General features: G+C 37.0%; 1 protein-coding gene across 1 annotated transcript in view; it reads left to right on the forward strand.

Annotated features, from left to right (window-relative positions):
- The window catches only part of MAN2A1 (mannosidase alpha class 2A member 1), a 140,500-nt gene that overhangs the window by 45,043 nt on the left and 78,970 nt on the right, over nt 1-16,487 (forward strand). Inside the window, exons 5-7 of the mRNA XM_084882803.1 lie at nt 6,721-6,848; nt 10,684-10,857; nt 13,494-13,680. Coding sequence (XP_084738929.1) covers nt 6,721-6,848; nt 10,684-10,857; nt 13,494-13,680 — 489 coding nt within the window. The remainder of the gene's footprint in view (nt 1-6,720; nt 6,849-10,683; nt 10,858-13,493; nt 13,681-16,487) is intronic.

The following is a 16,487-nucleotide window of genomic DNA, read 5'->3' on the forward strand; positions in this document are numbered from 1 at the left end:
CTAGGTCTCTATCTCTCTCCCTTCCTCTCTGTAAAAAATCAATAAAATATATTTTAAAAAAAAAGAAAGAAAATCTAGTTAACCAAAGGGAGATCCATGCAAACAGCTAGTCTTTTCATTGTTTTGTGATTCCAACTAATTTAATCAATTGTAGTCATGGTGCCTGCCTGTAGCATATCCAGTGGATGTAAAAAAAATTGCTCTAGCTGGTTTAGCTTAATGTTTAGAGCATCAACCCTCTGACTGAAGGGTCATGGGTTCAGTTCTGGTTGCAGACTCAATCCCGGCCCTGGTTGAGGGGTGAGCAGGAGGTATCCAATTGATGTTTCTCTCTTATATCGATCTCTCAGTCTCTGTCTCTCCCCCTTCTTTCCACTCTCTCTGGAAAACAATGTAGAAAATATCCTTGGGTGAGGATTAGCAAAAAAGTAAAAAATAAATAAATAAATAAATAAATAGTCTCATGGTAAGTAATCAGAACATTTTTCGTTTATGTTTATTTTGAAAATGACGATATTCTTTTTACTTTCAAGATTTCCTCTTTTAATTTTTTCCCCCTTATAAATGCAGTTAAATACTGCATGATGTTTTATAAAAAAAATACATCAACATGTGTATCCTGACTCAGAGTTAGCCAGCTGAAATATTTTCCTTTGAATTGTACCCAGTGTATCACATATTCACCTTTCCTCTCTGGACTCTGAGGCATTGAAATAGCTTTTACATTGCATCTGTTCTTGGTATTGAGACAAGTGTTCAGTAGAAAAGTCCACCAAACCGTTAGAACTTAGAATAGTTTGTGTGTTTGCCAAGTCTTGACAGACTTCTCTGTGTGGACCTTTAGGTGTGAAATAGGTTCTGAATATGTACTGGGGGAAAAGATACCATTAGTTAGTATAGATACTATATCTTCACCACATTGCTGAGTTTTATCACTTTGCCAAGAAGGCAAAGTCTTTCTCTAATCTTTATACCATCCTCTTATATCATATTTCCTGAATTTATATTTAAGTCAGCCTTCTGTTTTCTCAGCTATCTCTGTTTGTGTATTAAAATCAAAGAAATGTTTGAGGTTTACTTTCTTAATAATACAAGTCCAAACTTACTGATGTGAATTTTGAGTTTCACTAAAAAAAGCACCTCTAAAGTACCTATACATTTTATATAGGTACTAGTTAATGGTATTTAACCAAAAGCTGCTATAAAATTTACATAGCAATGAGAAGTCACAGTGTGTCTTATGATGTTTAGGGAAAATTACAGATTTGGATGAGTTTAGAGCCTAAATATATAATAAACCCTTTCACAAAGGAATTAAAGCAGTGCATCACTATCTAAAATAACTTCAGTTCTAATCACTGAAGCAGTGATATACGTTAATTTTATAATGTATTAGAGGCCGAATGCACGAAATTCGTGCATGGAGGAAGGGGTGTCCCTCAGCGCAGCCTGCACCCTCTCCAATCTGGAACCCCTCAAGGGATGTCCGACTGCCAGACATCCCTCCCACAATCCAAGACTGCTGGCTTCCAACTGCTCACCTGCCTGCCTTCCTGATTGCCTGCCTGCCTTCCTGATTGCCCCTAACCACTTCTGCCTGCCAGCCTCATCACCCCCTAACCACTCCCCTGCCAGCCTGATTGATGCTTAACTGCTTTCCTGCCAGCCTGTTTGCCCCTAACTGCCCTCCCCTGCAGGCCTGGTCCCCCATAACTGCCCTCCCCTGCAGGCCTGGTTCCCCATAACTGCCCTCCCCTGAAGGCCTGGTCCCCCCCAACTGCTCTCCCTGCAGGCCTGGTCCCCCCCAACTGCTCTCCCTGCAGGCTTGGGTCCCCAAAAACTGCCCTTCCCTGGAGGCTTCTCTCCTCTGCCCTCCTGGTCACCTCTAACTGCCCTCCCCTGCAGGCTTGATCACCCCCAACTGCCCTCCCTTGCAGGCCTGGTTTTTCCCAACTGCTCTCCCATGCTGGTCATCTTGTGTCCACATGGGGGCAGGATCTTTGACCACATGGAACAGCCATCTTGTGTGTTGGAGTGACGGTCAATCTGCATATTACTCTTTTATTAGATAGGATAGAGGCTTGTTGCATGGGTGGGGGCCAGCTGGTTTGCCCTGAAGGGTGTCTCTGATCAGGGTGGGGGTTCCCTTGGGGCGTGCAGCGACCTCGGCAAGGGGCCTGAGGTGGTTTGCAGGCTGGCCACACTCCCCGGCCACCCAAGTGGAGCCCTGGTATCTGGGATTTATTTATCTTCTATAATTGAAACTTTGTAGCCTGGAGTGGAGCCAAGCCTCTTGCTCGCTCAGTGGTGGTAGCCATTTCTGTTGGAACTTATGTATCTTCTACAATTGAAACTTTGTAGCCTGGAGCAGAGGCCAAGACAGGCCAGGGCTTTAGAAGTTTGGCTTCCACCATCGCCGGGGGCAACCCTAGCCTCCTGCTCTTTCTAGCTCCATGGTTACCGCCATTACTGTTTGGATTTATTTATCTTCTATCATTGAAACTTTGTATCCTTGAGTGGAAATGTAGGCTAGCAAAGGCAGGCGGAAAACTTGGCTTCCTCCATTGCTGGGGAAACCCAAGCCTCCCTCCTGCTTTCTGTGGCTGCAGCCATCTTGTTTGGATTTATTTACATATTTGTTCCTGATTGGATGGTGGGTGTGGCTTGTGGGTGTAGCACTGGTATGGTCAATTTGCATATCACTCTTTTATTAGGATAGGATATGTTCCATCCCATTCTCTCCAACCTGGTTCATCTCCAGTTAGGCAGTTTTGTTCTCACTCCCATCAACTGCTGGCTTCTATTTGCTTCACGGAATCTGGCAAAAACCATGAGGACCTTCCCCATCTCCTCATCCATGGGTTACTTTCCCAGTTTTTCAGGAGAATTTCTTTGCAGCATTGAAACTGACCACTTGATTCTCCTTGAAATTATTTTGTTGTTTTTTTTGTCACTTATGACCCAGAGCTCTTTGTCTCCTGGTTCTCTTCCTGCATTGCTGAGCATTCCTTTCTCATCACCTCTGATTTCCTCCTCTGCTCACTTTCTAAAAGTCCCCATTCTGGCCTGTGGTATAGCACCCTTTGGTTCTTCTCTTTAATGTGTGCTCATCCATTAATTCACGCTGCTTCTAGACATACATTTCCAACCTTAATTTCTTTCTTCTTCCTTAGTTAATGGTAATAGTAACAGCTAACATTATTGGGTGCTTACTGTGCATAGCCATATTCTAAGCACTTATATGTATTTATTCAGACAGTCCTGTAGCATTCCCTTGAGTTAAGATTCTTTATAATTCTTATCTACTGTTGAAGAAACTGAAGCAGAGGTGTCAAGGAATGTGCTGAAGGTCCCCCACCTAGTAAGTATGGCATGAGGGTCAGAGCCAGGCAGCCTAACCCCAGAAACAGTGCTCTTAACCACTGTGTGCTCTGCCATTTGGGCCACTTCCACAGGTCCTAATCCTTGTCAGTATCTCTGTGTGAAACCCTCAGCTCAATCCCTGTTGCTCATTTCCTTCACCTTGGTCTTCCTGTGTCCAGCTGTGCCACTTCTAGGTATCCTCTGTTTCATCAACCGAGTTAGGTTTCTAATAGGTGAGTCTGCTCATCCTGCTTCTGTGACACTTCAGTGTCAGAAAGTATAACCCAATCTTTTTACCTGGCACATACTGGTGTTTTTTCTCTGATTCCTCCTTACTTGTCAACCCTTACCTTTTATCACTTCCTGCCTTGCTGAGCTATGTGGGTGTCCTCAGGCACATGCTTTTTCCTGCTTCTTAGAAATTTGTCCATGGGTTCAGCTTAGATTTCCCCCCCTTCTAGATATTAGATAATATCAATCCTATTAATTTTTCAGATGAAATATTACCTCATCTCTGAAGCCTTCCCTTATTTATTCCATTATTCATTCAACAAATATCTACTGTGCTAGACTCCAGGGATACAGGAGATAAGCAACTGACCTGGTCCCAAACATCAGGGCAGAGCATAGAAAATGTAACTAAAAACAGTATCACAATAAAGTGCTATCTTCTATAAAAGTAAGAAGGAGGTTATGGCAGGTTACCTGAAGCAGGTGGTATTCAGGTTGAAATCTGAAAGGTTGTTAGAACTAACCAGTTAAGCAGAAGGTAATAGAGGGTGATAAAGGAATTCTAGGTTATGAGAGGGACCAACTAAGATAGGGAAGATAGACAGAAAAAAATCTATATGTAAGAAAATTCTGCAAAAACATTTTAATGAGTGGGAGGCTTTTTATGCCTCCCAAACAATAGACAGGATAATCCTAAAGTGATTATTATGTGTAGAAAAACATTCAATACATGATTATAGCAGCATTTCAGGCATCATGTTGGGACAAGAACTAGATTATTGACGAAGCAGAAGACCACGCAAAATCACGTGGCCCCATCCACGCCCTGCCTGAGCTGCTGCCACAGGTGTTGTGAGCTCCTTTGTTTCTGGCTGGTCCCCATTCCTCTCTCTCCAGTGTTGAATGTCTGGGCCATTGGCTGCTCCAAACCTTTCGGCTCTTTCTCTTAGTAACAGCTTTTACCTTCTGCTTTAATTCCTCTCCCAGCACACGCCCTTCCCCCGAGTGCTGCCTCCCCTTCTGCCACAGGTGCGTGCACCCTCATCCTTCCCTCCACTAGCCACCTGGGGACCTGTGCCATGCTTCCCACCTACCTGGCACCCATCCCCTGCACCCTCTTCACCACGTGGCCTCTGGAGAGCTGGTGCTGCAGGATTCCCCTGAGTCCTGGAGTCCTGTCCCACGGGGCTGGTGCCTCAGAACTTCCTCCATGCACCTGGTCAAGTCCCTGCTGGCACCTGCGGGGACTTAGCGTCAAGTCCCTGCCCACTTGCACATGCCTCACAACACTCGCAGCTCTGCCCATCTGCCCGCACGCAGCCTCCTGCTGAGCAGTCATAACGGTGTGATGGCGTGATGACCACAGCTTTTTTATAATATAGCATGGAGCTTAGGAATTTAGTTGCTGTATATAGTATGTGTTATTCATTGCTTGTTTGGCTGTTCCTTGGAGCATATTCATGCCTGTGGGACTGAAATTAGGTAGCAAAATTGATATAGATGAAAAATTACACCACTGGAATGATTTTTCATTTTAGTTCTTATTTTTCTATTTAATAGTAGTAAATTATTTCTGAAATTTTCCAAAAGGTATGCTTATGGGGATACTGAGGTAAGGAAGTCAAATTTCTATATTTGACGGCTAGAGATTAAATCCCAAATCCGTCCAACATCTCAGGCATCCAGATACTGGGCATAAAGTGTGAGAAGTGGGAGTCTGGTCAGTGGCATCTAGAGTATGGCGAAATCAGGCTATCACCAGGAAGATGAGGAAAAGAACTAATTAGAGGCTAAGTCCACTGTAAGAGCAGGACAAAATAGTCTTGAATTTAATTTGTATTCTTGAAGAAACACAGTTTTTAGAAATTTCCAGCTTTTTAAATATAAGTTCTTTATTTGGGCCTGTGAAGACCTGAGGTTTGACTGAACATTTGATTTTTTCTTGTTCTCTATGCAAAATTATATTAATCATTGGTGATTTCTATGGCAATACAGATTTAATTAACATTTTAAAATTTTATACAAGGAATTATTTTTTCATTCATTTTTATAAATTGTGTCCATTATTCACTCTGTTGTTGGTATATGATTATGCATATGTTTGAATGAATCAGATGTCGTGTTAATGCTGTGGCTTCTGTTAAACGCTTTGTAGGAAAATACTTCTCTATATTTTATGGCTCTGCTCTGCTTCAGCTAAATTTGACTTGGTACTTGGCTGCTGTTGGTGGGTATCCAGTGATGTATATCCTTATTAAAGTTGCTTTTCTTTATGAAACTTTATACCATTTTCCAAACTATCTTGTTGAAAATTGATAAGTCTGTGGCACTTAACATTGTTTGCTTAAATTCTCAACTTATATTTCCTAAGTTACTTCATCAAATTTTAATAGTTTGATTTCTTTTTTTCCTTATCAAAGAAAGGTATCTTCTTATAATAATTGAGTATTTCTAGGACCGGTGATCTAGTTACCTTCTATGGTATTGAGGCAAAGAAAGGAGTATCCAATGGACAGATAATGACAATGTTAGAACTCTTTACTCAATAATGAAATATAAACTATGTAGCCTACATTTTAACTGAATCCTGAGCAAAGTGCTTTAGAATGTTTCCTGTATTCTCAGAGGCATGTGCTATTTACTAGCTTCACCTTCTGTGTAGCTTGTATGATTAACTTACCAGTGTCAGTAGGACCAAAATAAATATTGATTTTTCAATATAGGGGTATTGAAACAAATGCCATGCTTAAAGTGACAGTCCTCCAATAAACACTCACCAAGCATATACTCTTGAGTAAAGCATTTTTCTAAGTTCTTGTAAGATTTAGAAATAAATCAGATGTGGCTCCTGCTATCAGGAACCTTTGAAGTTGTGAGGGAGATTATACCCTGATGAACAGGAACTTCCAAAGTGCTCTGCAGGCCTAGGGTGGAGGGTGGTCACCTCAGACACTCAAGGGTCCTAAAATTGAAATTCATTCACTAGTTTATAAAAAATGTTTTAACAATTAGTATAATTAATACCAATTTATTCAAAGGCTGTTCCTGATATTTATGTTGACTTTAATTTTTTACTTGAACTTTTCTTATATATTAATGTAAATTCTTAAATTATTTTCTTTCTAGCTTAATAGATAATGGTCAGTTAGAAATTGTGACAGGTGGCTGGGTTATGCCTGATGAAGCTGCTGCACATTATTTTGCCATAATTGACCAACTAATTGAAGGACATCAGTGGCTGGAAAAGAATTTAGGTATGTATCTATGTCTTTCCTCTTCATTTAGACTACTTTGGGCAGTAAATGTGGGGGATTTTGAGATGAGGCTGTATTTTATTATTTTAAATAGTGAATTTTCCCAATACTGATTATTTTTGAATAATTTATTATTTATTAATTTATGTTGTTTCTTTGTTCATGAGTAATATGATATATAGTCTTTTAGTGTCATCTACCTTGTTTAATCTAATACTTTATTTTTTACCTATTATTTTTAATAGTTAGAATAACTTTTTTGCAAAAGTATCCCATTGGGGTTTTAATTATATGCTGCTTAACACAATTGATGAAAAACCTTAATTTACTAGCTAAGGATATATATTAAAAAAAGGGTATTAATTTTGTCATTGAGAATTCCAGATATATGGTAGCTTCAGGAAAGGTTGGATCCAGGGGACTCAAAGTATGTTGTCTGAGCACTGTCTCTGGCTCTGCTCATTTTTGCGTGGTTTCTCTCCTCTCCTGACTCTGACCCCAGCGTAAGATGGCCATAGACAATTAGGACTCACCTTCACAGTCTAACAACCAGGAGGAGTTTTTCCTAATACCTTACCTAATTGGTCCAATTGAGTCAGGTACTTATTTCTGAGCCAGTTACTGTGGCCAGAAGTATAGCAGCTGAAATCACCAAGGCCTAGTCAGTTTGCTGGAAATGGTCATGGAACAATGGGTTTGTGGGGTCAGCCTCACCTGAAGCATGTGAATAGATGGGTCCTCCACGGGGAAGAAAGGATCCTGTTATTATAAGAACTGGGAAAGGATGCTTCACTAATAAAATCACATGTTCACTACAACTCTAAGGACGTGGGACTAACTGGAATTTTTATGATATTTAATATTTGCATTCTGTAACATGATATGTAATATTTTAAACATTTAATATCTCTCAATATAACATTTTTTCTATGAAGAGATAAAATCTCCATTAATTTTTTCTTTTTTTTTTCTTTTGAATAATTTCAAACTTAAAGAAAAGTTGTAAGAATACTATAAAGAATTCCCATAAACCCCTTAACCATGTTCACCAGTTATTAACATTTCAGCATATTTGCATTATTTTTCTTCTTTCCATATTGTAGTTGTTATTGTTAGAGTAAGTTGAAATACCATACCTGTGCATAAAAGAGATAACTTAGTAGGTCGGAAACTGCTATCCTTAGAAAGGTCTTATCTACAAGGTTGGCCCTTGGTTGACGTCTGGGGCTTGGATTTCCTAAATGCTAAGAGTGGCTTGCTGTGTTTAAGTTGTTTGTAGAAACCAATGTAGTTTATGCTAAATGTTTTTCTTCTGGGAGGCTAGAATCTCAATATATACTAGGCAGAGGGTGCCTACCTGACCAACCCAAATGAAAACCTTGGCCACTGAGTCTCTCAAGAGCATCCTTGGTTTACAGTATTTCAAGTGTTTACACAGTTTGGTGCTGGAGGGATTAAATGTGTCCTGTGTGAGTGCACAGGGACAGGACTTTTAGAAGCTTGTGCCCCTTTTCCTGTGGACTGTGCCCTTGCCTTTCCTTTTGCTGATTTAGCTTTGTATTCTTTCACAGAAATAAATCATAGCTGTGTGCCAAGTCCTGTAAATTTTCTTATCAAGTCACTAACTGGGAAGTAGACCTGAATACCCCTTGATTTTCTAAGCCAAGAGTATTGTAAGCTAAGAATATTCATTTTTTTTTTTAAATTCCGTTTTTATGGATTTTTTTATGTTTAGCTTTTATTGACATAATTTATATGCAGCACAACATATAAATCTTAACTGTAGAGTTTCATTTTTGACAAATGTACATACCCATTTAATCCACATCTTCATCACTCCAGAAAGTTCTTCATTCTGCTCAGTTCTCCCCTTCAGCCAGCTGCTCTCTGATATCTATCACTATAGTTTACTTTTGCCTATTTTAAGAACTTTATATATATGGACTAACTCTTTTAGATCTGGCTTCTTGTGCTCAGCATACATTTTTTTCTTATATGTGTATTGTTTACCGTATAAAATTCACCCATTTAAAGTGCATAGTTCAGTAGTTTTAGTATACTCACAGAATTGTGCAACCATCTATTTTTAGGATTTTTTCAACATCCTGAAGAGAAACCACTTACTCTTTAATAGTCACACTACTTTCTTACTCTCCTACCTTCCTTGCCTCAGGCCCAGTCAACTAGTGATCTCCTTTAACATGTATGGATTTGACTATTCTGGACATTTCACATAAATGGAATAATACATTATAGCCTTTATGACTGGCTTCTTTCACTGGGCATTATGTTTTCAGGGATCACCCATGCTGTAGCAAATATTGTGATTCATTCCTTTTCATAGCAAAATATTCTGTTGTTTGAATACAACACACTTATTTATCTCTTCAGTTGAACATTTTGATTGTTATGATAATGCTGCTGTTATACAATTGTGTTCAGTTTTTGTGAGGACATATGTTTTCATTTCTTTTGGGTATACACCTAGGAGTGGATTTACTGGGTCATATAATTCTGTTTAGCATTTTGAAGAGCTGCCTAATTGCTTTTCAAAATGGTTGCACCATTTTACATTCTCACCAGTAATACAAGGGTTTTAATTTCTACACATTTTCAAGAACATTGGCTCGTCTTTTTTTATTTTTTATTTTATTTTAGCCATATTAGTGTGTGTGTGAAATGGTATTTTATTATGACTCTGATTTGCATTTTCCTAAAGACTAAAGGTATTAAGCATCTTGTCAAGTATACTAATATATTAACTATTTGCATACCTTCTTCAGAGAAATGCCAGTTCAAATAATTTGCCTATTTAAAAAAAATTTTTTTTAATAGTCTGAGGAAGATAGATTTTAGTTCTTCTTTCTGAAGCAATTTGTCCTTGCAGTCAGTGTTGATGGTTGACCTGGATCAACCCATGATTTTGTGCATTTGGGATTCTCAAAATAAATCCACTTTTCATCACCAGTCACAATTCCATGAAAAAAGACTTTCTTTCATGCCATTGAAGCAACATTTTACTGATGGCTTTTTGGTTTTCCATTTGTCTTTCATTCAGTTGATGTGACACCCATTTCCTTTCTTTAAAATCTGTTCCATTGCTTGTAAATTGTTTGCTGAGCAACGTTTAACCTTTTTGCAAGTAGTTTTTGAGTTTTACACACATCTTCATTCAATAATGCTTTTAATTGTTAGTCTTCAAACTTTTTCAATGACCTGGACATTTTTTTGCTTTCACGTCAAAATCATCACTTTTAAAACGTTTAAACCAGTGTTCACAAGTATCTTGAGATGGAGCATATTCACCATAAGCTTCCCATAGTACACCATAACTTTCAGCAGCACTTTCTTCAAAATAATGAATTAAAACTTATGCAAATACTCTTTTTTTGGCACAAAATTTGACATTTTTAAATGTAAAAATATTTATGATGTTAACACCTTCAGAAAATTTGAAATATGAAGTTTTGAAGCTTGCTGTCAATATAATAGCAGATTGTTGTATTATCCAGCTTCACAAAGACAGGAATGTGAGATCCTAGAGAGAGGACTTAATTCTGTTTGTTTCTCTAGCTTCATTGAATGACAATAGTTCTCTACCTATTAGACAACAGAGTGCTTATTTCTGCTCCAACTGATTAATTTCCGGTTTGCTTCCCCAGCCTGAGAGGGCATGGCAGTGGCAGAATCCTCCCTTCAGAGAAACCTGTTGGGAATGCTGGGCAGTTCCTTTGTCTTAGCATCCAGGAGACCACAGAACTCTGGGTCTTAATGTGTTGTGACCTCTTTTTATTTTATTAACTTAAAAAATAATGCTTGTTTTCTTTTTCAACAGGAGTGAAACCTCGGTCTGGTTGGTCTATTGATCCTTTCGGAAACTCACCAACAATGGCTTATCTTTTAAAACGTGCTGGATTTTCTCACATGCTTATCCAGAGAGTTCATTATGCAGTTAAGAAGCATTTTTCGCTGCAGAAAACACTGGAGTTTTTTTGGAGACAGAATTGGGGTATGTAGGGTTTGATGGAAGTTAAAGAGCTCACTTGACCTAGATGTTATTTCACAAGGGTTATGAACTCATGCCATAATGGATTTTATTCAGAGTGCCAATCTTGAAAATCAGGTTGCTTAAGATACACATTCTTATTTTTACAGAGTACTTGTGTGGAAATTCTTTTAGGCAATGGTGGAGATATTTATCTATAGAACATTGTAGGTTCTTTTTTATGCATAAAGAAAATAAATAAATAGAAGGAATTTGATTTTCAAATCATGTTTTCACTTCTGTTTTAAAAAGTATCTGTTTTCATCACAATTGAACATACATTACAACCAATACTGAGGCACTTATCTCACATTCAGCTAGCATTTTTCTTTCTCTCTCTCCTGTCTCTGCATCTAGTAAAGACCTGCCTTTTAAAACCTTAATCCTATCCTCCTAGATCAGCTGTCATATTACCTATTGCTTGTTTTCTTACTGTGTTTTATGGGAACTCACAATCCAGAGACATACTTTTGCAGCTCTTTGTTGGGTGAAAGGAGACAAGGTTTAGGTCTCTTTGTAGGCTTTTGCCTTTCCCACCCCCATTTAAAATTCAGAACATCTTATTTTTAAGTTTATTTTTATTTATTGAGTCTTTTTTAGGGGTCATGCATTGTGTTGTGTGCATTATATTAACTCTCATTAGGTCTTCAAAATAATTCTTTAAATTAGGGTATATTATTATCCCTTTTGTATAGTGAAGACCTGGTGGCTTAGAGATGTGAAGTCATTTTCCGAAAGTCAACAGGTATTAGAAAGGGAGACAAGATTTGAATCAGGTCTGAGCCTAAACTCCTAACCCGCAGAGTATATTGCCTTCCCACTACAGAGTTCTCAGTCAGATTTCATATGAAAAAGGATTTAGTTGCTAAAGCAATGTTCAGAAATGACTGCATTGCAGCATACTTGCTTCCCTGTGTAATATAGACCCCTCCTCTTAAGTGTTTCAGAAAAATCATTTGTAAATCTAGATAGTAACTTTCTTGTATGTACTGCTTTGTTTCAATAAGGAAAGGATTAACTATACATTTTTTTATTTTTATTTTGGAAAATTAAATCTGTAGGGAAAACAAGAACTTGTAGAGGGTTTGATCAGATGCAAAGGAGCATATTCATTTTTTTTTAAAGGATTGTTAATTTTAGGAGCCCTACTTAAACTATTGCGTACATGCCAATTGCCTGTAAATATTAGTCAATAGGAAATTAACACTATTATGTAATTAATAATTTGCTTGGAAGAAGTTTAGAAAACATGCTTGTCCATAAGGAAATTAGGGTCTCATTTGATAAAAACAAACAACACCAAATGCAGCAGATAAATGAGAATGTGTAAATAGGCTGCTAATTAGTATGGTGTGAAAAGAAAGAGAGGGGTGAGTATATCCTTGATCCTAGAAGAAAGAAGGAAGTTACATCAGTTCTGAGACTTGGGACAACCTCTGTGTAGATAGCAAGCATTAGTGACCAACATCCATGATGTCATAAGATGTGATTCAGTGAAAGGACTGACAACACAGAATTAATACAGATAACAGCTTTGAAGTTTGGAAAATAATTAGCAATTAATTTAAGCTAAATGGAATGTGAGGTAAAACTGAAATATTTTAGGACTTATCTGGTAGAGTTGAATTTGCTGCTTTAAAATTATATTTTGGAATTGAGCTTATTTGTGTGTGCTGGTTCTTAATGAAGTAGTTGTTTTCTTTTTTTAAATGTAAATGTTGCTTTCTTTTGTCTATATTATGGAAGCAACATATACCCATTTCTGAAAATTGGAAATCCATACCTAACTAAAGGAGAACTAGCTACCCATCAGGATCATGCAAATATAACCACTTTTAACTCCTAGTTAAGTCCTCAATCTCACTGGGTGGGCTTCGGAACTCAAGGGCAATTATATCAACACCTTGCTGGCACTAACATTTTAATTATAAACAATTCTGCATCAGGAATCAGTGTTTGTTCTCCATATCTTTTTTGTTTGTTTTGTTTTTGAAAATTACTGCTCCTTTTCCTATGCACCCTTCTGGGTGAAAAGTCCCTTTGGCTCTTTATTGGTGAGTGTTGGAAGGACTTCTTGAATTCTCCTGGTTGAGCTTCCTTCTTACTACGAGAAGTGGATAGGAATTTGTCACACACGCACCCTTCTTTGTTCTTTCTGTTCCCCCTTTTACTTCCTTCCTCTCTCCACATCCAGCCTCTGCAACTAATGGTCTCTCTCAGTGTATCCTATTACCCGAGTGGGAAGAGATGTGTCAGGAACTGGCAGCCAGGGATGGACATGGCCATAATGTTGGATGAGCTGGTTATAAATTTTGCTTCTGCTTAGTTTGTATCATCCAGGTCACCAGATGTTGATTTGGGATGGGAATCTTCTATATCTGTTAAGTGTAGATATAAGAGGTAGATTAGAGACAAGTGTGAGTCTCTTCCTTCAGGCTGGTGGTCATTCAGTACTGCTGGGGTATATGTACAAGTAGTTAAAGGAGTTGTTGATTTAGGGCAGAGCTTGCATTATATAAGTATAAAGTACTGGCATTTTAAACAGTTTTGGGAAAACAAAATTTATAAATGCAGGTTTGTCTGTTGACTCTTTATTTTAGATCTGGGATCTGTCACAGATATTTTTTGCCACATGATGCCCTTCTACAGCTATGACATCCCTCACACTTGTGGACCTGATCCTAAAATATGCTGCCAGTTTGATTTTAAACGGCTTCCTGGAGGCAGACTTGGTTGTCCCTGGGGAGTGCCCCCAGAAACAATAAATCTTGGAAATATCCAAAACAGGTATGAAAATAATACATTTCATAAGACAACATCTTGAACAAGCAAGCATTAGTTGCTTGTTGCTGAAGGGTTGAGTAAATGGGCTTCAGAAGCCAACGTTATCCTTGTTCGATATTCATTCAAACCAGATCTAAAGCAACTAAAAAATGCCAGAGCCTTGATGATGCCTGTTATGTATTGCAACTTAATGGAAAATGAACAATAGTAGATCAATATACAATAGATAAACTATAATGAACTGTTATTACTCCTTTGCCCTCATTATAAAAGCCTTCTACTGTGTTTGATTGATTTCATATACTTTTGTTGATAATAAAAATTCTGGTCCCTATTGTGTAAATTGGTAAGAAAAGCAACCCAATTGCAAAAGCACATTTATTGAAATGGAACACATAAAAGTGTAATTATTTGTTCATTTAATAACAATTCCAATACTAGTGAATGCTGCCCAGTCCTGATGAATATACATCTCTGCACCTTTGTGATGTTTTTGAATCATAGAAAACTTAATTTGAAATATTTATATTTAAATATACTTAAATAAGAATCAAAGGAATGAACATTTTTAAAGAAAAATTGCTAATGACGGAATTATTAAATAACTTCTTTATAGGTCTTATTTTGGTGCTTTTGAAATTTAATTTCTCCACTAAAAATTAGTGGCATATAATAAATTAAAATGAAATGTTGTGTTATAATATAAACCACTCAACTCTGCTAAAAAATAATACAGCCTTTTAAATAAAGTAAGATCTTTGTACTGTGCTCTGGAAAATGTTTAAAAATTACATTTTAAATAATGTGTGTGAGAAGGAAGGTGAGATTGCATCTCTTTGCCTTGAGCAAGTCCTAGTGGTCATAAAGAAATTACTCTAGTGTGAACCTCTCTCTCTGACAAACATAAAAGTATTTAGCATGACAGCCTCTTTCAAGCCATGGATCCTTTCCATGAAAATCTGACTTTCATAATTGTTTTGAAAACCTATCCAAGATTAGAGATTAGCCTTGATTCATTTTCTTGGTTCCAACAGCAGTGAGAACCATTGAACAGTCTACTTTCAGGGGTTAGGCTGATTAGGCATGAAAAAATAGTTCAGTATATTATGTAGGGAAAGGAGGTGGGGCCAGAGGTGGCTTGCATGTCTGTCTACTTGAGAAACAGCTGTGTGCCATTGAAACAGGTAGTTCTCTCAGCTCAGGTGATCAGGGATGGGGAATTGCTTGAAGGGTAATAAGCAATTGTAGAGTCCAAGTGCACCCATAGCTATTATGAACCCTTCTTTTTCTTTTTTGGGTGGTGCTGAGAATATCGAGAGGCATTTTGTGTAATCCTTTTATTGTGTTGTCTAACCCTTCAGGAACATACCTTGTGCTCAATTAGTTCAGTGATTCTGAAAGTAGTATCCAGGTACTCTGGGTCAAACAGATGAATGAATCTATATAATATTTAGGTAGATTTAAAAATTCTTATAAATCTTGAGATCTTAACCCTGCTGGTTATTTCACATCAAATATTACCTTCCTTTTGACGTTGTGATGGAGATCAAGCACAGACATCCTGGTTTAGTGGCACTTGACTTTCTAATACCCTAAATAAAATGAAGTTTAATTATAATATACAGGTGACACATTTGATGCATTCAGTTGAGCAGGTTCCTTTACTTTGAAAATAAAGAAATGCCATTCTTCATCAAGTTCAGTTTTTGGTTTAGTACCATGTATTTTACATATGATAATGATTTATATGTCAGATGATTTGATGTTTCAGGATTTTTTTCCCCCTCAATTCTATTTTACTTGACATTTCATACCTGGTAGAAAAAGTGAGGAGCAAATTTCAGCTGCGCATCTTGAAATGTGATGTTGGTCAATTCATTCGTCATTAGTTTACCATATATTTAGTGAGTATCCACTCTGCCAGGTGGTATAGTCTGGTCCCTGGGCTTTCTTATTGTTGACACTTTCTGAACAGAAGCTTGAAAGTTAGAATAGTTGCTTAATGGAAAAGACAACATCATTAATGTTCCTGATTCTTTTATATACACCTACGGTAGTAAACCTTGAATGAATTAAAAATCACATATTCTTTTTTATGCTGAGCCTGAAGGATCTGGTTAAATGATCAATCATAGTATATCATATATTTGTAAGTTATATATTTGTCTTAGTCTCATTTCTTTCAACGTGACTAATCTTGGATGCATTTTTTATTTCTTATTTTATTTTATTGAAATTTAAACAGTAACAACTACTATAATTTATTGGTGCTGGGCATTTAAATACATTCTCATTTAATCTTCATGACAACTCTGCAAATCAAGTATTATTATTTCTGTTTTTAAAAAATAAATCTTTATTGTTCAGATTATTACAATTGTTTCTCCTATCCCCCTCCCCCATGTATTTTTTAATTGTAAGTAATCTAAAATGGTTTTTGGTAAATTTGGAATATTAGTAAATTACTAGTAAAAAATTACTCAAGTAATGCTAATCTTAGAAAACTAAGCATTATTTTATTTATGAACATTATTATGGTTATATTTTATCAAGTTATTAAAATTTGATTAATAATTTATTAATTTCTGAGTATCAATATAAAGAAATCATTTGAGATCCTCAATTTAGTTAAATGTTTTTTCACAATTTCTATAAAATGCTTCTTTCCATCATTGTTGGAGTTTATTTCATAAACTTTTATATTGTGAATTGGAATTCACTTCTCAATAATGCTTTTTTTTTTTAAAAAAAAGTATTTTATTGACTTTTTACAGAGAGGAAGGAAGAGAGCTAGAGAGCTAGAAACATTG

Source organism: Pipistrellus hanaki, assembly GCF_964339955.1.
Source record: "Pipistrellus hanaki genome assembly, chromosome: 4".
NCBI lineage: Eukaryota > Metazoa > Chordata > Mammalia > Chiroptera > Vespertilionidae > Pipistrellus > Pipistrellus hanaki.